This window comes from Nicotiana sylvestris, chromosome 6, assembly GCF_000393655.2.
Source record: "Nicotiana sylvestris chromosome 6, ASM39365v2, whole genome shotgun sequence".
NCBI classification, from domain to species: domain Eukaryota; kingdom Viridiplantae; phylum Streptophyta; class Magnoliopsida; order Solanales; family Solanaceae; genus Nicotiana; species Nicotiana sylvestris.
This window is the reverse complement of record NC_091062.1, coordinates 146,931,770-146,958,051: the sequence shown is the minus strand read 5'-3', so window position 1 is coordinate 146,958,051 and position 26,282 is coordinate 146,931,770. Positions and strand designations below refer to the sequence as shown.

The window sequence follows — 26,282 nt, the reverse complement described above, 5'->3', positions numbered from 1 at the left end:
TGTTTCAAAAGGAGCCCAATTGGAGTCCAAACCAATGGCCCAAACTAATAGTTTTAAGGCCCAAATCTGCCCCAAAAGGATTTGGCCGCCCCCACTTAATTTTGATGGCTTTTGTTACCCCTTAGGAGCCACCTACCTAAGTTTGATGGCTATTGTGACCCCTAGCAGCCCCCTACCTAATTTAGATGACTTTTTAGCAACCCCCTACATTATTTTAAGTGCTTTTAACTCCTATAAATAAGGAGTTCTTCTCATTCATAAGACACAACATTTATTGATTAAGTATATCATACTTTGAGAGTTCTTTTGAACCTTTGTTACTTGTGCTTTGAGATTTATCTTTCAACCTTTACTAGTTCTTAGTTCAAGGTAGTAAGATTACTTCTCTTTTATGATATCTTTGATTCCTTTGTGGTATTCTTAGAAGGCGATTAATACTAGTTATTAATTATTGTCTCAAGTTACTCGTAAAGTTGTCATCCGAATCTATTGTTTTGATTTGCTTTTTTAAGTAAAGGCGTTTGATTTCTTCCATAAATCAAGACGTTGTTACTTTGATCTTGTCAAGGCTATAGAACTTGCGTTCTTGGAAGTTCTTGGAATTCTTTCCTTGAATTATTCCCATATCCTTTCTTTTCATCTATTTAATTCTAGTTGTTCAATTCCTTGTTGTTATTGCTTCCGCATTTACTTCTCAAATTCTTACTCTAATTTGGATTCCCGACCTAGTTGTTATCACCTATAAACTGAAATCATGCCATGCCCAGTTCCATATGACATATTGTTGATCCATTTTGAGAGAATCATATATAGCCACCCGCTGAAAACTTCTAACAGTCGGTAGCCATAAAATTATACCATACATATTATAGCCCTAAACTAATTATAACGACTATCAATTGAAATTATAAAACACAGCACTTCAAACAGAAACCATCGGCCATATCATTGGCCCAACACCTGAAAAGAAACCCACCAGCGATGTTATTCCCAACGAATATCCTATGTATTTTTAATTCGTTTGTCCTTTAGTTTCTATTTCCTATGGTCTCACAAGCATTTTTGGTTCGGCGTGTGTTAATTTGTTTCTTCTAATAAGTTGATAAAAAAATCGAAGAAGAATTGGCGAAAAATTTTATTTGGTAACTACCAAATTAAAGCACCATCTATTTGTTGATCAGAAATAACTCCAGCAAAAATTAAATTATTTAATTTCATGGAACAATAGGAATATGTGCTATTAGAAAATAATTATAACAGGTCGACAAAATAGATTATTGCAAATGACTAAGTATTAGAAACTACTTAGTCAGTGTATAGTGTATACTGACTAAGTATATTCTATTACAATAATTTTACATGATACACTTATTGAATTGTAGAAGTTTTATGATTGTTCTTTCTCAGGTAAATGCATAACGTTGAAATATATACAAAATAGACTTTTACTATATAATTTAAATATAATGGACGTCACTATACAAAAAATATACAAAATAGTCTGTCACTATACAAAATATATTAAATAAACTATCATTATACAAAATAGACTGTCACTATACAAAAAATATATAAAATAGACTATCATTATACAATTTATATACAATAGACCGTCACTATACAAAATAGACTGTCATTATACAAAACATATACTAAATAAACTGTCATTATACAAAATATGTACAAAATAGACTATCACTATATAAAAATATACTAAATAAACTGCCACTATACAATTTATATACAATAAACTGTCACTATACAAAATAGACTGTTACTATACAAAAAATATACAAAATAGACTGTCACTATGCAAAAAATATACAAAAATAGACTGTTATTATACAAAAAATATACAAAATAGACATTTCGTATATGACCTGCATTACATATTTCATTCAATTCTTAGCTAATACTTATTATATCCAGAAGTACAAAATACAATTTAAAACGACAAAAAAGGGCTACTCTATCGCGTAAGGGTGGGTCGAACCTATGACCTTCAGCTTGGAAACAGACGCTCTATCCACTAAGCTACAGTCGCTTGTGTTGTTATGTACATTCCTTTCGGCTACTATATGCAATATGTTTGGGCCGAAGGGCCATTTTCTATAAGTGGGCCAAACTATGGGCTATTAAAATTTTGAGGGGCCATAGAGGATAGTTTTCTCATCCATTTTTAGAGTTAACCCATTTCCATAACAATCTATAAGCTGACCTACATTTTTTTTTCTCATAATTAATCTACTTGATGCTCCCAAATTAGTTTAGGAAAATGACTCTTGAATATCGTAGTTTGCTTTAGGCGCGATTAATAATAAATCATCGTAACTATGGGTACGGTTCCCGTGACATTGTCATGATATGTAAATCGCAACTCAAGTGCGCATTCATGTGACTTGACCACAACTTCAAATAATTAAAATAAACATGTTGTGAATCACGGGTACATTTCACGTGGCGTGATTTGCGATGTGTAGAAAAACAACAAGGGCACGACATCGTAACTTGTTTAAATAAATTTCATAATTGTTTAAAATAATTAAAAGCGCTATAGAAGAGGTAACGCATAAAAGGTTTTAAACATGTAATAATTCAAATAATTAAGCCAAATATTATTTGTTAAGCGACCGTGCTAAAACCACGAAACTCGGAAGTGCCTCACACCTTCTCCCGGGTTAACAGAATTCCTTACCCGGTCTTCTGTGTTCGCGGACCATAAATAGAGTCAATCCTCGATTTGAAATTTTAAAATAAACCGGTAACTTGGGACACCATAATAATTATCCCAAGTGACGACTCTAAATTAAATAAATAATCCCATTTTAAATAATGTCATTTTAATTGAAAAAACTCCTTATCTTCGGAAAAGGGTGTGTGACAGGACTTATATAATTAATTCAATTATATTAGCCCAATAAATTTATTTGGACTAATATATCTTGAGTTTAAAATATAATCCAAATTAATTTATGAATTTAATTACAAATTTTATATGCCTACAATAATCACACCCAATTCTAATTAGGGACTAAACTAAGTCTACCTAGTCTACAGACATTGAAAGAAGTAGATTCCATTCTTAGCAGTTGCGTGGCAATGCTTTTGCTGGTTTCTCAATTGCTGAATATCTGAGATGTATTATGGTACAAAACCAATTTGCATTCTTTTAATTTTAAGAAGGGGGGAAAACCATAAGCATTGTGTCACAGGGGTGTTTTATGCTCCACAAAAACAGCCTGCGCGGCAGCCAAGTCTCGACTTGACTTCAGCCTGTTCCAACACTCGGCCAAAATTCTGCAACTTTGGACTTAGATTTATTTAGGCAGCTTTCAACGTAGTAAGTAGATACTGATTTTAGGCAACGGAAAATTGAATGAAGGGACAGAAAATTAAAGTGAACAAAAGGCACAATATACAGGAAACTCTTTCCCAACTTTGTATTTAACTCGAGAATACAAAGAAAACTCAAACTCCGTAGTACATCCGTGTACAAAATAAGGATCACTCTTGACCCTCACAAGACTACTCTTAGCCTTAGGTTGTTTTCACTCTTGAAAACATGTTTAGGACTCCTTCCTAACTCAATTGTGTGCTCTCACACGTTTTTCTCTCTCTCCAAAAAGGGAAGGGTGCTGTCCATTTATAACATATGAACCAGCCCCATTTACACAATAGTTGCCTATATTTAGGCTTAGGCACTTGCTTAGTCAGCCCACTACTTTAGCTTAGTGTAGTTGACACCCCCAACTACTAGGATCATGTAAATCATGCTAAAGATAATGAGATCATGGCCCTCAAAAACGTGCTAACTCCTGCCAGCTTTTTGGACAATGCTCAACTGCTGCCCATGTGCACAGCATGTGCCGATAACCGCCTTTGACTTTGTCAATCCAAGACTTGCTGCCCAATTTCGTGCCATGGCCTGGACCAGGCGCCAATGCCATTGTATCCAGCTGCATTGTGCCGCAATTAGCCTTGCCATCCGCCCACGAACTTGGCCCGTTTGCCGCAACTCAATGGCATGACAAGTCTGCCCGCGCACTGCCTTTCCGTTGCACATTTGCTTGCCTTTGCCCATCCGTTTTTGCCTTGCCTTGGCATCACTGCCTCATGCCTTGATGCCTTTGCCATGATTAAGTGCCATCCTTAGCCCGCAACTCATTGTCAAGCTCCTTGCCAAGCTGCCTCGCCTCCGTCAAAGCCTTGGCCATCACTTGCCCGTTTCCCATTTTTGACATTGGTGCTGCTCATGCACCAAACTTTGCAACACTCTTGCTGCCTCATGACAACACTCTTGTTGTCCCGTCGAGTTCCATTTTTGGGGGTCTAACAAACCACCCACACTCTTTGAAACTCGACGTCCTCGTCGAGGTCAACTCAATGTAAGAGTCCCAAGGGGTTGACAATCAACGCACCTTGACCTCGTTTCTCTTCAGCTACAATTGCATTGACACCAACAGCTTGTTTGTCACTGTCTAGCGCCTCCAATGCAGCTCTCTTCTCCGCGGCAGTCATGGCATTTTGATGTAAAATTCATAAGCTGGAACTGACTTGTTTTATAATTAAACCAATTTTGAGCTAACACACGGCTTTAAGTATAACAATTCTAAATTAAGTCCATTATAGAATCAGAAACATGTGGTCCAAAACACTCCAAAAATGCAGTCCATCTGGCACTGACTGATATTATTAGAGTACATGATTTACAAACTTGAATTTGGGCAAACTAATACCACATTGCCTGTAGAAAATAACTGACCAAGGAACAGAATCAATAACTTGTGGTAGCAATCTCAAGTGTACAAAATTGATTAGTCACTCTGCCTGTCTCTGATCTGGAATCACCAGAAAAATCCGTCTTGCCCAACTCCGTCGCAACAGTTAAATGTTAGCAAACTTAGTATACAGTAAGAAGTCCTGGATGACACCTTGTTAGACATGTTTTGTCACCTCCTGGTTCCTATATTTTTGCAGGATACTTCTATGTGTATTATGTATATGACTGTGATTCCTAATAAACCATTCTAAGAATCATGGCACTCTGAAAAAAGCAATTCGAGCTCTTGCCACTAGTGCCCATCTTCTGGTACCGACAGGTATCAGCCAAATCACCATATACAAGCAGAACCCTGACATCACCTTCCAGGACGTTGAAGCTTGAACCCCTTCCAAATCATGACCAACGCTAGGAAGTCCTTTGATGGAAAGCAAATTGAACGAGGCTAAATTCCATTACACACTGTGTCCGGTTTATCTGCTTTCTTTAGAAGAGGGGCTCTTTTCTTGTGGCGCATGAACTGGATCATTGTCATGATCATTATGGGGACTTGATAAAGAAATTTCAGAATTGGGGTCTGAAATCAGCACAACTGAATGACTCTGAACTTCACTTGTCTCCCTTTGACTTGAATTTACGTCCTCACTACTTGGATCCACCGGAGCCACGAATGACAAGCCAAATCTTTGTCCATGGGTTAGCCCTGGACAAAGTCCCTATCATAAAAAACAAATTTCTCTCAGCATTCAAGTGAAAATGAATCTTCCAGTAACATGGGAAATCTCTCTCTATATATATATATATATCATTTTCTTTTTCTTTCTTTCCTTTTTTTTCCCGCTAAAGCAGTTTGGAGGGTCACTGGCCATGGTATCCATATGAAATAGAACAATATATTAAATCAAGGTTCAGAAATGAAGTGTCTCCTCATTTTATGTGACATCTTCCATTTTAGGACATCCAAAGAATTTCACACATTTCGACCAATAAAATTACTTTCCCTTATATAACTTTCAAAATTCCAGCAAAAAAGTAACTATGAGAATTTGAGCGGAAGATTAAAATGAAATACAGTCACTACATTAAAGCTCCCTAATACTTAAAAAATTTGGAGTTAAGTCCAAATTGGAATCTACCACAAGAAACCTCCCATCCTCCCCTCTCTGCCATGAGCTTGTTTCATTTAGTGCATAATGTAGGAATATACCAATGTATTTTTTTCCTGCATGTCTGAAGATAGTGATAACTATGAAAAGGAAAAACAAGATCTCCGTAATACTAGAGCAGTTAGCAGTTTAGCCCATACAGGAATTTGTATCTTCTCCAGGGAGAGTAATCCAAGAATATGGATGTGCACCTATTTTGAAAAAAACGATACTAATTTTTGTTTGATAAGTTGATGTACCTATTTATGAGACACCCAAGTTAGTGTAATATTTCACCAGTATTGCACGATTAAGCACCTTAACCCTTGACCATAAACATCTACCTTTTGCCCATGAGACAAATATACAGTATGCTGCCCCTTTGTCTGTAGAATCTCCACATCATAAGAAAAATAGTACTAATCACCTACAGAAAAAGGCTGCAAGCCTTCAAACTTAGCTAAACAATTCAACCTTAAACGATCATGTGATTTTTTTCAAGTCAAATAAAATTTCACACCCACACTACAAGAATTACTTTTAACATTTCTTCTACCAAACAAATATCCAAGTCAAACTACAAAATTTTTATGATCTATTGATCTTCATCAAAAGAAAATATTATATCTTTTTGAACTGCAGATATTTGAAGCAGTATTAGGAAACTTTAGTTTGTAAAATTTCAACTTGAAGATCAAGCTGTACAAAGCCTGGAGTCCAATCAAAGAAGCGCATCTTGCAAATTGGTTCTAAAATAAAGAAAAAGAACTAAGACTTATGTCCAACTTTTTCTCGGACCGTCATGCTTACTTAGCTAAACTAAAACCAAAATACGGGGAATTTCATGTTAGCAAATTCCCAATGATTGAACTAAACATTTAATAGGAATTAGTCAATAAGAACCTTTTAAATTTCTGACCTTAATCAAACCAGTTATAGGTGGGGAACTTTGATAACTGGAGTGCGATAGGAAACTTGAATCTGCAGGTTGTGTTTGAGAGTGACTGGAATTAGTTTCTGCACTCTCAGGTGTATGAGTTTTCAGTATCAAATTGCTGTTCCTACAATATGCTCCGAAGTAGGAACAATGCTCACGTACTAAGGATATTTGAGGAGTTGCAGGCAATAAATGACCTTCTGTACTGAAAATATACCTTCAAAATTAAAAGAAATGCCAAAAATATTGAGTGAGTAGAAGGAAGATGGAGAAAATTTAAAGACATAAGGAAAAGAAACGGAAAGTGGTGAATTTTCTTTTTTTCGTTTTTCTTGAACACATTTCTTTTTTCTTTCTTCGCATGGGGAAGGAGGAAGGGCAGGGCAGAAACTTTAAAGAATAAAGTAAATAATGAATACAAGCAATGGTATAGGCGATTTACTTGTATGGGCCATTCTCAACCAGGTTATCTGGACCAGCAGCTAAATCAAAAAGAAGCCACAAATACTTAACCTGAAAAAATAGTAGAATATCAATTAGAGAAGTATCCAAATACATGGAACAGGGGAAAAAACAATTATAATTAAGACAACGATGTGGGGTGTGTGCGTGTGTGTGTGTGTATATATATATATATATATAGAGAGAGAGAGAGAGAGAGAATTTTGTTCAGATGATTGTCAAGTGTAATCATGCATAGGTTCAAGCCAATGAAGCAAAATACCAGTACATGAGAGTAGTCCTCAAATCATGGTTAAATCAATACGACATAAATCAATTTATTAGTGCAAAGATGTTTTACCTTATTTCATAGATAAAAGAGAAGTAATATGACATAAAACACGATAAGGTTACTCCGCTTACGCTCAGCTAAGATCAGTACAAGATCACCTTCACTATTCACACAGCCACTAGTCATAAAACTGCGATTAGTTCACAATAGAAAAGCGGTGTGTGCACACACAACTGAGACATATCATTCATCCACCAATCTGATCTGTTTTTATGCCAGCCCTTAATGACTTTTGAATTAGCTCACCATAGAAGTTACAAGAGAAGTCGTATTTGCCTTAATCTCGTCACTAAATTAGATTTGTATTTGCCTTAATCTCGTCACTAAGTTAGACTTCTATAAGATGTCCAACCACAAATCCATTAATACATCAATGCTTCCTTAAGTGCTTCACAATGTGTTAGGAATAATTTTTTGGAGATTCAGAGTTAAGGTTGCAGAGCATAAGCGAAAGTTTGTAGGGTCAGGAGGTAGAAGGCCTGGAGATTCAGCGAAGCTGGATGGGCTATTAATTTCCATCAGTTGGCTGAATCCTGCAGCAAAAGGACTTAATGTGCTTGACCCACTCATTATGTCAAGGTAAAAAGTGTGTTTACTAATTAAAGGACTAAAATTGAAGTTAAGAAATAATTCAAGGGCAAATGAAAATTATTCTCTTGTGCTTTTACTTTTTCCAGTGTCCTCGATCCTCATAATACCCCATATATATTCATGTAGGTAGTCCCTCATAATCACTCAATATCGTCTAAACAAGACACAGGAATAAACTGATATACCACAGACAGAACACGGTAAAATAAAATTGAGCCTTATTCTTACAGTTTCTGCCAAGAAAAAGCTCTCCATGTGATCTTCTTGTTTGTGAAATTCAACATCGGATATATGACAATATCCACAAGTGCATCGGGCACCATATTGCAAGCTAGCTAGCATATCCCTTCCGGCATCCAGATACCTACATCAAAATGATTTAATAGATGTAATTAAAAGAAACATAAGGCTCCAACCCTTAAAGTCTGAGTGTATTGATTAAATTGCTATCCAGGAAGCGAAAGCACTCAATGAAGAAAGAAAGAGAATTTTAAATAATTGAAATCAAATTTTCAGAGTGTAGCAATGACCGTGCAGCTTTACTCAAACTGTGCATAGTCATTAACCATTCTTTCACCCTTTCTGGAATCTCTTTGGATCATGCAAGGAAGGAAATTTCTAGCACAAAACGAAGGTGTTTTTACTGTTAAATCTTGTTACTACATTAACAGAAGGGACAGTTCAGATCTCCTTTTGGCCTTGGAAATAGATTTGGAGAAAAGATGCTCCTCAAAAAGTGATATGCTTCTCTTGGCTAGTGGCTCATGAATCCTGTTTGACTTAAGAGAGCTTGCAGAAAAAGGGGCTACAGTTAAGCAACAGATGCTATCTGTGTGAAGTTGAAACAGAAAGTATTATCCACCTAAAAAAGGGTTTGGATGAAAACTGCTTTTTGGTCCTTCGGACAGAAAATGAAACCAAGGATGCTCTGAAGATAAAGCAGAACCATATACTCAAACTGAGTTTTCTTTTGGCTTTTTTGGTGTAACATGTTAGATGTATACGATATAGACACTTTACTTGATTTCCTCAACTCCCATCGTCTGTAGGAGTTTGAGTTTTCGCTATGTGTCTATTTGACCCTCCTGGGTGCCTCAGACAAGTAATAATAAATCCTAATTATGAGGTTACCTTCACACACATCCAGATTCAACATCCAGGCTATAACAAATGTCACAATGATCATAGATAGGAAACTTGGTAAGGACTGCCAATAGGAAATCTAAAAAGGATTTCTTCAGACTTCAGAGGGAATCTTTGTCTGGGTCATTCTGGGGGGAAAGACTAGTAAATTCATATGTATCTGATAAGCTTACATGTATGGGCTAAAAGATGTCAATGTCAAGCAAGAAAGACGTGATCTTCCGTTCCAAGAATGAATGACTCTGCTAACTTGGATATACAGCACATTCATACTGTAAGATCTTTCCTGGTTGTGATTTCCATAATTCCATTTAATTTCAGCTTTGTTAAAAGATTGAATAGACTGCAAAACAAATAAGTAAAAACCTAACCCTCTGAAGATTGCATGTGCCTAAAGATATTAGTCTTCACACGATACAATCATGAAAAAGGCAGTGACCAATCATCCAATAATGTTCCGGGTTAAATTTACTAGTGAAAAATGTAGGCGAAAGAAAAACACAATTCAAGAGCAAACACGCCAACCTGGGATCTCTGGTAGCTTTGTACAGCCAATATGTGCTCTCAATCAATTCCGGACGCAGAGGATAGCTTTTCTGGCCTTGCTATATTGTAAGCAAAATACAATAAAACATAAGATAAGTAAGTGATAATACAGTAAACAAACCACTCCTAACCACACCAGCAATAGCAATCAGGTGCCCAGTCAGCACAAGAAGAGGCAATAGAAGGAACAAGATCAATGCACAAAGAATTCGAGGAGATGGAAGAAGACTTCACGTGGTGGCCTGACTGCTTATATTTCACAGCAATGAGAAATGATTTATCACTAAAACGTTCTATCCACTTACATGGACGACTTTATCTGAAAAGTGACTTGCTAAAAGAATGATAAAGTGGTACACAGAATGACCCGATGGAGAAATAGTTGTACGAGTCAAAGGCATGTCTATGAAGATGGCTAAATGAAACCTTTTAACCTTATATGTTCGCTCGTGATGTGGGCTAAGTTGAGCAACCGAACAATACAATGGAGGTTTTCATTTTAAGCACATAAAAGGTCCACCCAGAGCAATTTCATGCTAACAGGCACTGCCTATATCTAGGTCACTTTACATGCACAAGTACAATAACAACACCAACAACCCAGTAAAATAACTAGCACATAAACAAACTCAAAATATCAAAAAGAACTAGACAAGAGTAAGATGGTGTACTTGAACAGTGAGCGTAGCTAGATTGAAACCCTCTGGGGTAAACCCATATCTTCTCCAGACGCTGAAGAAAGCAGCATGTGTTCTAATGGCAGGCTCAATATCCCCAGCTAGAACCTTCAACAAATACACAAAAGTTAGTTCCGTCTACGAATAACATTTTAAGGAAACAATTGGTTTGCTTGGGTATGAGAGATCTCCATAACCAAATCACCTGAAGACCTGGCCAGAATGCCTGCAGGCTGTTAAATAAAGGCCAGACAAGGGCAGCAGAATTCATATTTACTTCTACGTACCTACACATATTGAAAAAGGCAAATTTGCATAGAACTTTTAGATCTAGAGAACAAGAGAAAATTAGGGGTGGGCAAGACTTTAAATTGTGGAGTACCAACTCATAATACAGGAGAGAATAAGGAAAATATCTTCTGGATTTGTTTATTGACTACAGAATTGGGCTTCCTATTTAGGAGCCTTAGCCTACGTACTGCAAAATAATGGAAGTTATTATTCTCTAACAATTAAGTGGATAATGTTCTAAAATGTCCTTAGAAATAATCTATGAGATGTAGTCATACTCAAACTAAATGAACCTAAACATGTTGTGACGCACTTCCAAAAGAATAACTATATTAGTTCTCTTGATTTAACAACATCAATGGAATACAGCCATGGGGATTTCTCCGTATAGAATACAAGCCTTAGCAAGCAGCATTACTTACCAAGGATCATTAAAGAGATAGTGCATAGCAGCCTTATAAGCTTCCTGGAAGATGAAAAGATATTCTTCATCCCCAAATAGCAAATAAGCCTGAAATAAATATGTGAATGAGTAGGTCAGGATTAAGGAAAATTTACATACAAATCAACCTATAGGAATTCATGAGTTTGTGAAATGAAGCAATTAAACTACTAACTCATTTAGTTCAAAAAGAAAAACTACTCCTAACTCCTTAAAGTCAAATGTGAACTTCCAGTTGTCAATTACAAGATCCTGAAAATGCCAACAGAAAAGCTTGTGACTAAAAGTAGTCCATAAAGAACAGGAATCTAATGTTAGCAATAAGTATTTTCTGATCTCAGCAACCCGCCATAGCAAAATCTCCTAGAGGTAAATGTCAGAATATAACCATCCTTTCAACACCATGTCTTTTCCTCTTCCCCCTCCCCCTCCACTCCCAGGAAAGTGCAAGGAGGTACTTTTTTAATACATCTTTCCATCTGTCCAATAGTGAAACACATGCAACTCTACTTCCTCCCTCCCCCCCCCAGCATAATTGGAAATTATTCAGTGTTTACGAGCTTCGAAATTATTTAAATATAGATAAGAGATGATATTATAATTGAACTAGGTCCCCAAAGCAAGAGTAACCCCCCCCCCCGAGTTTAATGTAAATACAGATAAGACAGGGACCAGTAACTATGGCAATATCCAATATTCCAGGAAGCTTTATGATTTCCTCGTATTCAAAATTATTTTCACATGGATGGTTATAATCACCAAAAAGTCAATAAAAAAGAAAGAGTCCTTTACCTGAATATAAACACCGTTCAAAATTTGAATATTTGAATCTTGAATTGTAAGAATTACACAAGATACTGTTAAAACTAAAGCTTCCTTGAGACTGAGAAATTCTCTCTCTATTTTCTTGAGCTCTCAGACACACTCCCCGAGGAGTCTGAGAACAAGGAATCTTGAGGATCCATAAACACCATGAGCATGCTTATTCAATTCCGACCAACCCTCTGAAAACAGCTCCGACAAACAGTCTCTCACGCGCCTCCACGCGCGGCACTTTCCGGCGAGCCAAACACCACGCGCCGGCGCGTGAGCTCAATCCCGGCCACTTTTCAAAATTTTTGTTTTGGACAGCTTGCTCGCTGGGAAATTCCGAGCACATCCATACAACTTTTTCTGAATTCCGACAACTTTTATTTTTTCCGGTGGCGGGGAATCTCTCTCTGTCCAGAATTCTGGTTTTTCTGTTCTTTTTTTCAAGCTTTATAGCTCACGGTGATAACTTCCAAACAACCCCTAAAATTCCATAACCTGAGCAGCTGATTAGTACAATATGGGAGACAACAGGATATACTTCAACGCAGGATTCAAATCTTTTGACATCACCAGATGGAACTCCAACAAAGACACTTGGTTTGAATGGGTGGAGAGAAGCCGCAACATGATGAGAAGATCATCCATGGGTAGAAAGGCAATGGAATGGATATGCTTTGCACTTAAAGAAGCGTCGACAGATCAAAACAATCTAGTGAAGAGATGGAAGTACAAGGAGCAAATGACAGAACATTTCTGTACTAGGAAATTTAACGTCCATGGAAGATATATGAGTATTCTGTCACTGAAGAGAGAAGGGAGGTCAGTGATTATAATCCCAGAGTTAACTTTGAATTCTGGCTGGAAAGACATAGCAGCTAAGATAGAGAGATTCATATCCACCAAGTTGAATCCCATAGTACCACCCAGAAATACTGTGGAAAATTTCCCTTATGCCCAAGCAGTTAAGGAGAGTAAATGGCAATCCAATACTCTTCGAGAGGCAAGGGTCAGCACGAACAATGGCGATATCACTGTTTTGGAACCTACTGGAGGAGAGGACACAGGCCTACTAAAAAGATGCATTATCGGGTCTTTAGGGAAAGAAATCAATGAGAGACCCACTTTAGCAGATATAAGGCGATGGGCTAGTGCTTCATGGAACAAAGCATACGGAGTAAACATATATGAAATGACAGGAAACATGTTTCTTTTTGAATTTCCAAACAGATTCATGGCAGAGCAGATTGTGCAAGGAGAATGGAGATGGAAAAAATTCAAGCTTCATCTGGATTGGTGGAATCATACAGCCGGTTGCATTCCAAACTCACAAATTGAGGAAACATGCTGGATTAGAGCCATGGGGATTCCTTTACATCTATGGTCACAAAAGATCTTCAAAGAAATAGGAGATCTATGTGGGGGTTGGTTAGCTACAGAAGAAGAAACTGATCTCAAAAATCATCTTAAGTGGGCGAGAATCAAAATTGCTGGTGATGGCAGAAAGACTCCCAATGAGGTGGGGATTGAAAGAGACGGTATCAAATTCTTCATCCCAATCTGGGCTGAAAGAAAGACACGGTATGAGCTAAACACTGGTAAAGGAAAAGCAAGTGGACAATTTACACAAGGTTCAACTTCGATGAATCAAAGCAGTAAAGTGTCAAAAGTCAAGCTGAAATCCTATGGCCCCGATATGGCTGCACAAGTCATTTTTAATGACCTCTCGTGTGAGATCTCTGATGATACTGGGCTGAAGCCTTATATCGAGGAAATGAGAGGACCTTCTCAATCGGGGGCAAAAGAGTCACCTCCAGGGATCAAACCCTTAATGTGAATCGTGAAAGTATGCAAAAGGAAACAATTACCAGTTGCAGTCAGCCAGAAGGTGGAGCAGATTTAGCAAGATTGGAACAGAAGGAAGGGGAGCAAAGCATAAACTCAAAGATGGGGAATGATCACATGGGAAGTACTTTGGAACATCTAAAGCAATTTAGCCCTATTCAAGAGTGGGAAATTGAGGAGGTGAATCCTTTAGCAGTTCAGCAACACAATCCATTATTGGATAAAGACATGGATGCAACAATATGGGTCCATCAAAATATGATCAAATTGGGGAAAATGTTTGGAGTAGATTTCCAAGGACATGAAGAAGAAGCACTGGAATTGTTAATGCAAATTGACAGCTGCAGACAGGTTAGAAGGGTGGAGACAGAGTTGGAGGTGAAGAAACAAAGATTCAAAGGATCACTGGAATTAAAAGGTTTGACTTCTTTCGATGTCAAATTCAAGAGTGACGGGAAAAGGAGTAGGGGAAGAGATCTATCAATTATTTCTATATGAGGATCAAAGTAATTTCCTGGAATGTAAGGGGTCTAAATGATAAGAAGAAAAGGGAGATAATAAAAAGTCAAGTGCAGAATTGGAGGGCAGACATTATTTGCATGCAAGAAACAAAAGTCGAGGGGGATATCGAGGAAATAGTCAGGCAAATATGGGGTGGTAGATGGGTTAGGTATGCAAGTTTAGAAGCTAGCGGCACGAGAGGGGGGATTTTGTTGTTATGGGATTGCAGAGTATGGAAAGGGGAGGTGTTACAGACTGGTGCATACACTTTGACGTGCAAGTTTGACGCTCTTCTACAGAATTTTCAATGTCACATAACAGGAGTGTATGCTCCAAATTGTAGAATAGAAAGGAAAAAAGTATGGAGTGAAATTGGTGCAGTGAGGGGATTGATGGAAGGTCCTTGGGCGGTTTGTGGCGATTTTAACGTTACAAGGTACCCTTCTGAAAAACGGGAATGCTCAAGGAGGTCCAGAGCGATGGTGGAGTTTTCGAATTTTATAGAAGATATGGAGCTGATAGATCTTCGACTTGAAGGAGGAAACTATACTTGGTTCAAAGGGGGCAATCATACAGCGGCTTCAAGAATTGATAGATTTCTCATTTCAGAAGAATGGGATGTAAGGCTCAGAAACATCAAGCAAACTATCCAACAAAGGCTGATTTCGGACCATTCACCTGTGGCTCTAGACTGTGGTGCGTGGGAACAAGCTAAATCATTCTTTAAGTTTGAAAATTGGTGGCTGAATGTGGAAGGTTTTGAGGACAGAATTAGAGAGTGGTGGGGATCTTTTGAATTCTCAGGAAGACCTGATTACATTTTAGCTTGCAAGTTAAAAGCTCTCAAGGGCAAGCTAAAAGGATGGAGCAGAAGTTACGAAGGCAATTTGGGACTGCAGAAATCAAAATTGCTAAGTCAACTAGCAGATTTTGAGACAACGCAACAACTAAGAGCGTTGACAGAGGAGGAATCAGTCAGGAAAGCAGCCACTCTAATGGAGATTGAGGTGCAACTCAAGAATGAAGAATTTGCATGGAGACAAAAATCAAGAGCTTTGTGGCTCAAAGAAGGGGATAGGAATACAAAAAGTTTCCATCGGACTGCAAATGCACGCAAGAGAAACAACATTGACCAAATAATGATTCGACATGAAGTAATCGAGGATCCAGAAAGAATAGAGAACGAGATTATTGAATTTTACAAGGAGCTATACACAGAACCTGAACAGTGGAGACCAACAGTCAATTTCGAAAATAGTTCAAGCATTTCTGAATCGGAAAGGGAGTCTTTACAGAGTAACTTTGAGGAACAAGAAGTGCTGAGCAGTCTGAAGATGTGTGCAAGTGACAAGGCTCCAGGTCCAGATGGATACACAATGGGTTTTTTCAGAAAGTGTTGGGACATTTTGAAGGAAGATATCATGGCGGCTTTTAACAACTTCCATTCACATGAGATGTTTGAGAAAAGCTTCAATGCAACATATATAGCATTGATTCCAAAGAAGACAGGTGCGAAAGAATTGAGAGATTTCAGACCGATCAGTCTAATAGGGAGCTTCTACAAACTGCTCTCAAAAGTCTTAACTGAAAGACTTAAGAGGGTGGTTGGGAAACTTGTTGATGCTCAACAAATGGCGTTCATCAAAGGAAGACAAATAATTGATGCAGTGACGATTGCCAATGAAGCTGTGGATTCAAGAATAAAAAAGAAAAAACCTGGAATCTTATGCAAATTGGATATCGAGAAGGCCTATGATCATGTGAACTGGAGCTTCCTACTAAGAATGTTAGAACAAATGGGTTTTGGGCAAAAATGGATTAGATGGATGAAATTTTGCATATCTACTGTGAAATTCTCCATTCTTATAAATGGAAGTCCTAAAGGTTATTTTCACTCACACAGAGGTCTCGGACAAGGTGATCCTTTATCTCCCTTTCTATTCATCATAGCCATGGAAGGATTGAACAACATGATCAAAACGGCTAAAATCAGTGGATGGGTTAAAGGCTTTGAGGTAAACAGGAGTGGGGCTAACAATCTAGAGATCACACATCTCCAATATGCTGATGATACTCTAGTCTTCTGTGATGCTGAAAAAGACCAACTTAGATTCTTAAGGATCATTTTGGTTTTATTTGAAGGAGTATCAGGATTACACATTAACGGGAGAAAGAGCAATATTTTTCCCATTAATGAAGTTAACAACATGGGGCAACTGACTCAGATATTAGGAGGAGAAGTTGGGTCCCTACCAACTGTTTACCTTGGGATGCCTCTTGGTGCAAGATCCAAATCAAAAGAAATCTGGAATTCAGTCATAGAAAAGTGTGAGAAGAAGTTGTCAAGATGGAAATCGCAGTACCTATCATTGGGGGTAGGCTAGTTCTAATCAACTCAGCATTAGACTCTCTACCTACTTACATGATGTCTTTGTTCCCAATTCCAGCAGGCATTTTACAGAGATTGGACAAACTCCGAAGAACATTCCTCTGGCAAGGCAATAAGGAGAAAAAGGTCTTCCATTTAGTCAATTGGAAGACACTAACAATGGATAAAAAACAAGGTGGATTAGGGATAAGGAATTTGAAGAACCAAAGCAAGGCTCTTAGAATTAAATGGTTATGGAAGTACTCTAAAGAACCCCAATCTTTATGGGCCAAAGTGATCAAAGCAAAGTATGGTGAAGAAAACAACTGGGTGTCAAAAAAAGTCAGTACATCATATGGAGTAAGTGTGTGGAAATCCATCAGAGAACTTTGGCCAATAATGAAGAATCACTCCTCCATAAGAGTGAACAACGGAAGGAACACATCATTTTGGAATGATAACTGGCTAGGAATGGGAAGCTTAAAGGAAAGATACCCAGATATGTTCGGTTTAGCACAAAACCAGCATAAGACAGTCGCTGATATGAGGAGTTGTCAAGGATGGGAAATAGCTCTAAGAAGACAGCTGAATGACTGGGAGATAACAAGATTAACTGACCTCTACAAAGAGCTGGAAGCATTTACAGGACTACAGGAAGGTTTGGATTCAATATGGTGGAAGAGGCACAACAAAGGGATTTACCGAGTGAAGGATGCATATAAGATTTTGAATCATGATAATCAACAGGTAGACACATGGCCTTGGAAACATATATGGAAAACAAAGATTCCATACAAGGTAGCCTGCTTCACTTGGCTACTAGCAAAGGAGGCGGTTTTAACCCAGGATAATCTCATAAAAAGGGGAATTTCTCTGTGTTCAAGATGTTTTCTGTGTGGGGAAAATGCAGAAACTGTCAACCATTTGTTTCTACATTGCAAGATTACAGACCAACTATGGAAAATCTTTATTAGTCTTAGGGGTATTTCATGGTCAATGCCATACAGGATTAAAGATGTCATTTATAGCTGGGAAGAAGCTGGAGCTGAAGCAACTAGCAGAGATAGATGGAGGACTGTTCCGGCATGTATTTGGTGGACAGTCTGGAGGGAAAGGAATACTAGATGTTTTGAAGACAGAAGCAATTCACTGCAGAAGATCAAACTCAATTGTATTCTTCTATTTTGTTTTTGGTGCAAACAGATGTACACAGAAGATACATTGACAATCATAGACATACTAGGATCCTGCTAGGTCTCAAATTAGAATATCTATAAATTCTCTCTATGTAAATTTGGTTTTCAGTGCAACCTATGTACTGATTTTTATAATATATACAATAGTTACCAATTCAAAAAAGAATTACACAAGATACTCTTTTAAAAAAGGACATACAAAAGATTAAAAAATTGATGGTTAAAACAAAACGAATACAACTACACCTCCACACGGAACTAGTAGAGTCGGTCGTCTGAATCCTCTCTATCCATTTTGCTCTATTTGGTCCTATGTCATTCCACTACTCAAGAACTTGTCTTTTACGGCATGTTAGGGGTTGCCAATAGAAGTTCTCTAAATCCAAGCTTATTCCTACATCGACATATGAATATAAACAAACCAAAAAGAACTTCTAGCAAATACTGGAACTAATGTAAGTGTACCACACAAGTAAGTCTTGACTCCACCTAGTTGTTACCATCTATATGGATCTTCTTTCCCATTGTGTTTTATTCTTCGCTAAACCCGCAAGAATCTCGAGATATTATAGATCTTTTGCAACGATATCCACCTAATAAATTTCAGGTTTACTGGTCCCTATTTAACTCCTTCAATTGTCATAGTATCTCACCTACAGATCAGTGCTTTTAAAGGTCTGCATAGAACATGGTCAGACCATCTCAATTGATATTCTCTCATTTTATTCTCTTATCTCTATATGTGCTACTTTTACTTATTTCAGATGTGATCGTTTTCTAATCTAGTGTAATATTTCTTTTATAATAAATCTAGTCTGATATTATATGACTGCACATCCATCTTAACATCTGCATTTCTAGGAAAGCAAAACATTCACTCCTGTAACATTGTTGGTCTCATAAACACATCCTAAAGCTGAATCTCTGTAATGCTTCTCCACAATTTAAGCTCTTAGTCGACCCTTCACGAGTTTCACCAATTAACACAAAACCATCTGCAGAATAGTGCACCATAGAACCTCATACCCTACACTAGTGGTTAGCTCATCCATAAGAAGGTAAACAACGACAGAATCAAGGATTTAAACTAACGTGTATAAGATTTTTAGCAATACGGAAAAAAAGAGAGCTACTTTTGGAAATAAATAAGACTATAGTACATAAACATTAATTCCATGTTATTGTTTGCAATTAAACTGTTCCAATTCTCTCTTTTTGACATAAAGCTAGAACAGAACCATTTCCCGAATAATTCTCACTTACGTTTTAAACAGACACTATCCCTAAGATAGATTCATAGGTGCAGAATTAAGTGGAGAATTCGTCAGGAAGAGTGAAGCTTCAAACCAGAAAACAGAAGAAGTAACTTTTGGAGCAATGGCACCAGTAGAGTAACAAAGCATACAACCAGTCAGTGTTTTACATGATACAAGGCTTTTTTTGAGGCAATCCAACAATTAACAAAGTCCAAAATTATCAATCAACTACGTCTCCGCCCAAACTAATTAAGTCCGGCTATACAAATAATCAGTATCCTGCTCTATATTAACAAAGTCCAGAATCATGATGGAAAAAACATGTTTAGGAGCATAGGAACAGTAGAATAGACATAAAGATCATTATTCTACGCTTTTACTACCAATAAGAAATGAGTTCTAATGATTACAAGCAAACAAACTATCAAAAGGAGTATTATTTATTTATTTTGTACAAAAGCAATTATTCTGGACAGTTGAGAATTTACCTTTAGGAGATATTCATAGAAAGAATCTATACTTGTCCCTATCCCAGCATCCTGCAAAGAACGAACATTTTATATTACTTGACTACAAAGGGAAAAGTGAAAGAAATGCAGAAAACCGATAATGCTAGGTTGCAGTGCTAAAAAAATGACAGTTCCTGAATCCTAAGTGGAGATGGAATTACTAACGAAGTCAAAGTGGCCATGCGTAGTTGAAACCATTCCTTTAATGTATCCAGCTTTTTGAGTCAATCATACCCCTTAAATATCTAGGTTCTAATCCTTCTACAAGAGGTACAAACAGCAGGGCTGGTTGTTAGATCCAATGATGCACACAGAGGACGTTCACTCTTCTGTTTAGGGATTAAAAAATGATCAACTAAGGATTACACATTATACATTATCAAAGGGAAGTACTACAGATATGCATAAGAAATACATATTTTAGTTACAGGAGTCAAAGATGAAGGTAGATATCCTTAACGTAGTTGTAGTTCAAACCCCTCTATATTTCAGACACTATATCATGAAATTCAAAAGATTTCAGTTTTTTTTTTCCGGATTTTCTCTCCTTTTTTTAAATTTTGGAGAAAGGAGATAAAACTGAAAGACAACTCACTTTCCAGATATTTTAGAAGCAAGGGGCCAATTTCGAGCAGGAAAAGGTGTTTTGTCCAGCCCACCTCTCTTTTATCATGTTGCCTCTTCAACCCAAGAAGAAATCAGCATAGCTGGAAACTGCAGTCTATACCCTTCAGTCAATTCCCCCACCCCCCCCACCCCCACCCCCACTCCCACCCCCCAGTTTTTACCTCTCTCTCCCGCACTTAGCATCAAATTATCGCAGCTGGACAGCTGAACTGACTTTTCCTCCATATATTTCCTCCCCCAGGCATATTCCCTTCACTCTTTCCATTAGTCTACCTATTATTCCATGCACAACAGCACGGACAAACAATAAGGATTTCAAGTTGTGTGACATCATGAATCAAGCCAAATCAAAAATTTCCTATCATGCCTATCACAATGACAAAATGCACGTCCTAGATTTGAAAGAATGTGACCTTTTGTGTCCAGTCACCAGAAAAAACATCTATATGAGCACCAACTAAATTAATCTTTGACCGGCGAGCCCATAATCCTCGAACTGCGTTCTTTGCAACTTGCTCAAAAACTGCATTTCCATCATAACAAGAATAAGCATAAGTTCCCAAAGCAAAACTGCATGAATTTACATGCTCAATTTACCAAACACACGATGAAGGGGGAAACAAACTACTGTTCAGAACATTTTAGAAGGACTGCTACTTGAAAGGGCCTGAGACATGGGAATTGTGTCCAAACATTAACAGTCACAACACACTAGATATCTAATGGATGACATATCTCCATAAACGGTCAGAATATAAAGGGTTGACTGTTCTTAAAAGCTCAGATGAGTGTACCACCTCTAATGTTAACAGTTAAGTAGACTACACTTCAGAAATCAAATTGGGAACCTCCGCAGCCTGACTCACCTCAAATCCCCCCCCCCTCCCCACCCCCCACCCCCACTCCCACCCACCCCACCCCCGAAAAGGGGGAAAAAAGAAAGTATTTCTCCTTAACAGGTCCAGATTTTTCTCTTCATACTTCTTTCAGTTGAGTACAAAGTAGAAAGAACTTAAATAATCTCAATCTTTTGAAGAACCCAAATGATATCTAAGGTCTGTTACTAAACCAAGTTAAAGAGTAAAACTTAATGACCCAAGCTCCTAAGCGAGGGTATTGGATTCCTAAAGATATACTCATTTTACCTACATTACAGCTCTTTCGAGTTCTTTCCACCAAGGATCTAAGAGTGTACCTTATGTTATGTCAGCTGAAACAAACAACTATTCATGTCAGGGTAATTAGAATGAGTAAAACTGAACAAAATACTGAAGATCCTCTTGAATAAGATCAGAAGATGAAAGGAAAATTGAGTAAATCAGATCAAGAGTGTTTTACTTACTGGGATCATTAGTTAAGCGGCTGAGTATCCCAAATTCTAACGTCAGTGTCCCTCCACCAGCAGTTGATGTTATCTAGGCACCCAAAAATATAGCTTTAATATAGGATAATAATGTGTGAGCACGTCTCAGGCAAGGAAAGCTGATTAAGAATTAAAAGCAAGTAGAGTTTCAGATAGCTTTAATAGCTCAGACATCTAATAAATGCCTATGGCATGCATAGCACATGTAGTTGCACATACATGGTCCTCCAAACAAGCAAGAGAGAATATTTTCATACTGGTTCTTGACTCTCATGCAGACCACCAACCAGGTCAATCTTCAAAAATTATTTACTAGTAACCCTTAACAGACTTCAAAAGATAGAAATATGTCCGTCTTTTCTAACTCTATTCATGTCTGTCAGATGGATACAAAAATGATCAGATCAAGAGGATTTCTGGTTTTCTCTTCTTTACTTGTGGGAATAGGGCAACAATGCTGTATAAGAACATTCCTGTCTTCAAAATAATTGTGAATTACAACTAGGCTTAGAACAAAATATTCCAAATCATATTAGAAAGAAAAGGCACAAGATCACATGTTCATTAAGAACCAGGACAGTCATAAATATTTTTTAACTGATAAGTTAATCTGAAGCGAGCTTGAATATAGAATGTCTTTGCTCCCAACCACTGCCTACTAGGCATGATACCACTATAGGCGGAATCCAATACAGCACTTCCAAAGAAGAAAAGGAGAATACAAAGAGGAAATACCTTGCTTTCATTTTCGTCGACTCCATGCAACAGATTTACTGATCCAAATGGAATTCCTGCAGCAAAAGTAATTCAGAATGTAAGATAGGCAGGGTGTTTTTACTAGGACAGGCAAGTGTTGTTCAAACTCACACTTCATTAACCTAAACTTTTTATCAGATGTAGATATAATAAACTCAACATTGGATCTCGCAACTAGATTTTTTTATATATCTTCCAAGATACTAAATTACCTCCAACTAGAAAGCAATATTTGGAAGTAAGTTGTTTGTCAGAGGGTGACCCAACCCAATAACAATGTTAAAAAATGGTTCTTGGGCCTAACTCAATCCCAAAAGCTATATCATGAGGTGAGAATAGTCCAAAATCATACAAGGACTGACAACAACCCATTCAACCAATATGGGACACTCTTAACACTCTATTGCATGCCCAGAACAGGACATCTGGACCGTGGATACCATACTAAGGAGGTCCAACATATGGAGACACAACAATAGGAATGAGACTGGCTCTGATAGCATCTGAGAATAAAGAACATGGAAGAATATTGAGAGAAAGTTTAGCTTGATTATTCCCTCATGTTGTCGGGGTGTTTAAATAGTAACATACACCTATTCAACTATTCGAAGGTATGAGGGAAATCAAGGTTACTCAATTACAAGAAAAATGACCTCCCTAATTGGTTCTAATAGACATCCAACATACCTTCAATAATTACACAATATTCATAACAAGATTGATTCTACCCAATCGATATGGCCAAAACCAAATTCCACGAGGGATACCTGTAGGAGTATCAAATGCCGGCAACATTCTCCGTGCCAAGTCCTCAGCCAAGTGAAGCAATTCATTATCATAAGTGGGAATCCTCATGCCCTGCAGTTCTAAAGGACCTGGTTAAAGTATTTGGAGAAAGTAGCTTAGAGTCTCTCAATTTTCTAAAGTTAACAAACATAGAAGGCATACTCGGCTGTTTCAGAAAAGTAATTCTTTTTAAAAGACACAAAGGTAACACACATATGAATATAATACCGTGTTATAGTCGCTTGCAATGAGATGGGCAGAAATTAAACCTCCAAGGACACGTATTGTAGTCTCAAATATAGATACTGTCTTGTTCTGCAAATACATAGTAAATTTTCAGAACTCAGAAAAGTAGCAAATGAAATCGAACTCCCAGACTCATTCCCGGCTAACCATTAGCAGAGTGAAGGATGGGCCAAGAGTTTTTATAAGGGGTCTTTTTTTCAACAATATTCCCCGGGTATATGAACAAAGTCTCAATTATCTTAAAAAACTTAGGTTCTTCTTAGAAGTATTGATACTCTGAGGGTCACTTCCGGAGGATACAAAAAGGCAAAAGATATCAAATATTGAGGCCAGTTTCTAAAGGGTGTCTTGCTTATAAATTTCACAATGAGGGAGGCCACTTCTATGTGAATGAGCTATAAATAGCAAGCAAACTCTAAGCTTATAATTTTTTTTGAAAACCGAGAAATCACAGAGTGTTAGTGGCGCACAGTTTGAAACTCGGTGGATAATAGATCCGCCCCACTACCCTTTTCCACTTAAATACCAGGCTTTTTGCTTGTGGCAGGATTCGAACCCGTGACATCCGCCTAACCCACATATCACATGCTACATAAAGCTAGCACATAATAAAAATGACTCTCTTTACAAGTAAAAATGACTTGTTTAATATTCTTATTTATAAATAACTAACACAAGGTAGTCATTTGCTGAATTGACAAAAGCATCTTGTCTAGGGAGAGATTGAGATTTGCAACAAAAGTTTAACCTTGTCAAACTACTCGATGGTCCTTAAATTTGACTGTGTCATACAAGTCGAACACCAAACCCCATGCATGAAAGCTTATATTCTCAACATTAGAAGCATTACGGCCACTAAAGGCATCTGATTTCCCAGCAATACAAAGGAATTATTACAGTCATATTCAAGATCACCTTTCTATGGCACTCAAAAAAAATTAATGGGGAAAAAGAACTTTCACGAAGCCAGAGGAGAGCTTTTAAATCCAACTCCAACAAGTTAATTATCCGAAGTTCATAAGGCAATGTCTTTTAAAGAGTAAAATCATTCACTCCAATATTCATTCAGTTTCATACAAATGCCATACTCACAATATCAAACCGAAGATTTTTACCAATCCATTCAACAGAAGAAGTAAACCGCTCTCTGTCACCAAGCAAAGCCAAGGTGTCCAATGAGTCAATCTGTGAAAATGCACATGATAGGAACATTAAGTATATGTTTACCAAGAAAAATTAGTCTGTCCAGTCCAGCAAGAAAGTGTCTTCTTACCAATGTTAAGGCATAGCCACCAAGTGTGTCTTCTCCTCCACAAGATAAAGGCCTTAACTCATCACGTGGAAAAGCATGATCCATATATCCGTTAAATGCATGGTAGAACATCTCACGCACCTAAAAAGGAATGAAAATATCACTATTTCTCAATCACCTTATAAAGTTTGACATTTGAAGGGAAGGCAAAGCAGAAAAAAATGAACAAGATATTATATGCTCAACTTTCGGTCACTTTTTTTCTTAACCACCTAGTACCAGTGTTGGATATCAAGGGGGGGATCAATACGGAAAAGGGGATACAAAAATGTGAGGTGGGCACTAATGAGAAATATCCTTCCCCTTTTACAAAAGTGTACTTATTGCTTTAATTTCCAACCTAGAAAATAGATTAGTAGATTGGATGTTAAATCATTACTCCACTGTCTATTCCTAGCTCTGTGCTTATTCATTTCAGTTTCAAATGTTTCGATCTCCTCTGCAACCCTTCTCATTATAATGAATACATTTTTCTTTTTGATAAAGTAAAGAACACATTTTTCTTTTTAGTTTACGTCTGCTTTTCCCGTTGCAATTTCGACAAACATGAAATCATCTCCATTATTTCAGCTTTAGAGTGATTGAAGAGCTGACAACTGATTCTCAAAATAATAATTTTATGCAGAGATCAAGAAAGTAACCACTTTTTATATCAAATCATTGACGTAACGGACATCGTATCAATCCGTTAAAACTTGACATAACTACATTCATTAAGAGAAAAAAAAAGTAATGATAATTGAAGTTCAAGCTTAAATTTTTTAAAAGTTCAAAAATGTGTCGATCTGTGAGTGAACAATTGATAAGGAGAAGATAAATAAGGTGACCTCGTCTCTGAGCTCTTTGGCTTCTTGAGGAGTGACGCCATCTCCGAGGGATTTGCCTACAAAGAAGGCGCATAGAATCAGCAGCAGCAACTTCGGAGCTTCCATGGCCTCGCTCTCCTTTTCTCTCTCTCCCTCTCTGTGAGTATATGTTCCATGTGAATCCAAAAATTAGTACCTCTTTCGAGGTACATGGTAAAACAGCCCAAAACGGCCCTCAAACTTGACGAAATTTGCATTCTCGTGCTCTACTTAACCTGCTTACACCGTGTGCCACATTAAATATTAAAAATAATACTATTATCACAATAGTGGTAAATATCCTAAGATTGCTTATATTAGAATCTAAATTAATAAAAATGTGATATAATCTATTATATTTATCATGAGATTATTATTCGTTCAAGTCTAAAATTTAGAATTAAATTTGTTTAATATTTGATTGTGAAAATTAACTAAAAAATCAAATGGTTCGGGCATGTAGAAAGGAGAAGCTCAGATGCTCCGGTAAGGATGTGTGAGCATCTGGTTGTGGAGG

General features: G+C 37.4%; 1 protein-coding gene across 1 annotated transcript; it reads right to left on the bottom strand.

Moving 5' to 3' along the window:
* Window positions 1-4,642: 4,642 nt before the first annotated feature.
* Window positions 4,643-25,950, bottom strand: LOC104214654 (alpha-mannosidase I MNS4). Its single transcript, XM_070147584.1, has 17 exons — window positions 25,748-25,950; window positions 24,882-25,001; window positions 24,701-24,793; window positions 23,591-23,677; window positions 23,344-23,434; window positions 22,556-22,611; window positions 21,800-21,872; window positions 20,871-20,980; window positions 19,810-19,860; window positions 11,326-11,414; window positions 10,818-10,899; window positions 10,607-10,720; window positions 9,915-9,994; window positions 8,475-8,610; window positions 7,305-7,375; window positions 6,845-7,079; window positions 4,643-5,496 (listed from the first exon to the last, which is right to left on the bottom strand). The coding sequence occupies exons 1-17, from the start codon at window positions 25,850-25,852 to the stop codon at window positions 5,254-5,256; spliced, it is 1,836 nt and encodes a 611-aa protein (XP_070003685.1). The 5' UTR covers window positions 25,853-25,950; the 3' UTR covers window positions 4,643-5,253.
* Window positions 25,951-26,282: the final 332 nt, after the last annotated feature.

Excerpts from the sequence above, each read along its gene's own strand:
- LOC104214654 (XM_070147584.1), bottom strand. The coding sequence starts at position 25,852 with ATGGAAGCTCCGAAGTTGCTGCTGCTGATTCTATGCGCCTTCTTTGTA. Across the intron at positions 21,873-22,555 it reads TCGACGAAAATGAAAGCAAG|ATAACATCAACTGCTGGTGG; the intron begins GTATTTCCTCTT and ends TTGGGTGCCTAG. Across the intron at positions 8,611-9,914 it reads AAAGCTACCAGAGATCCCAG|GTATCTGGATGCCGGAAGGG; the intron begins GTTGGCGTGTTT and ends ATTTTGATGTAG.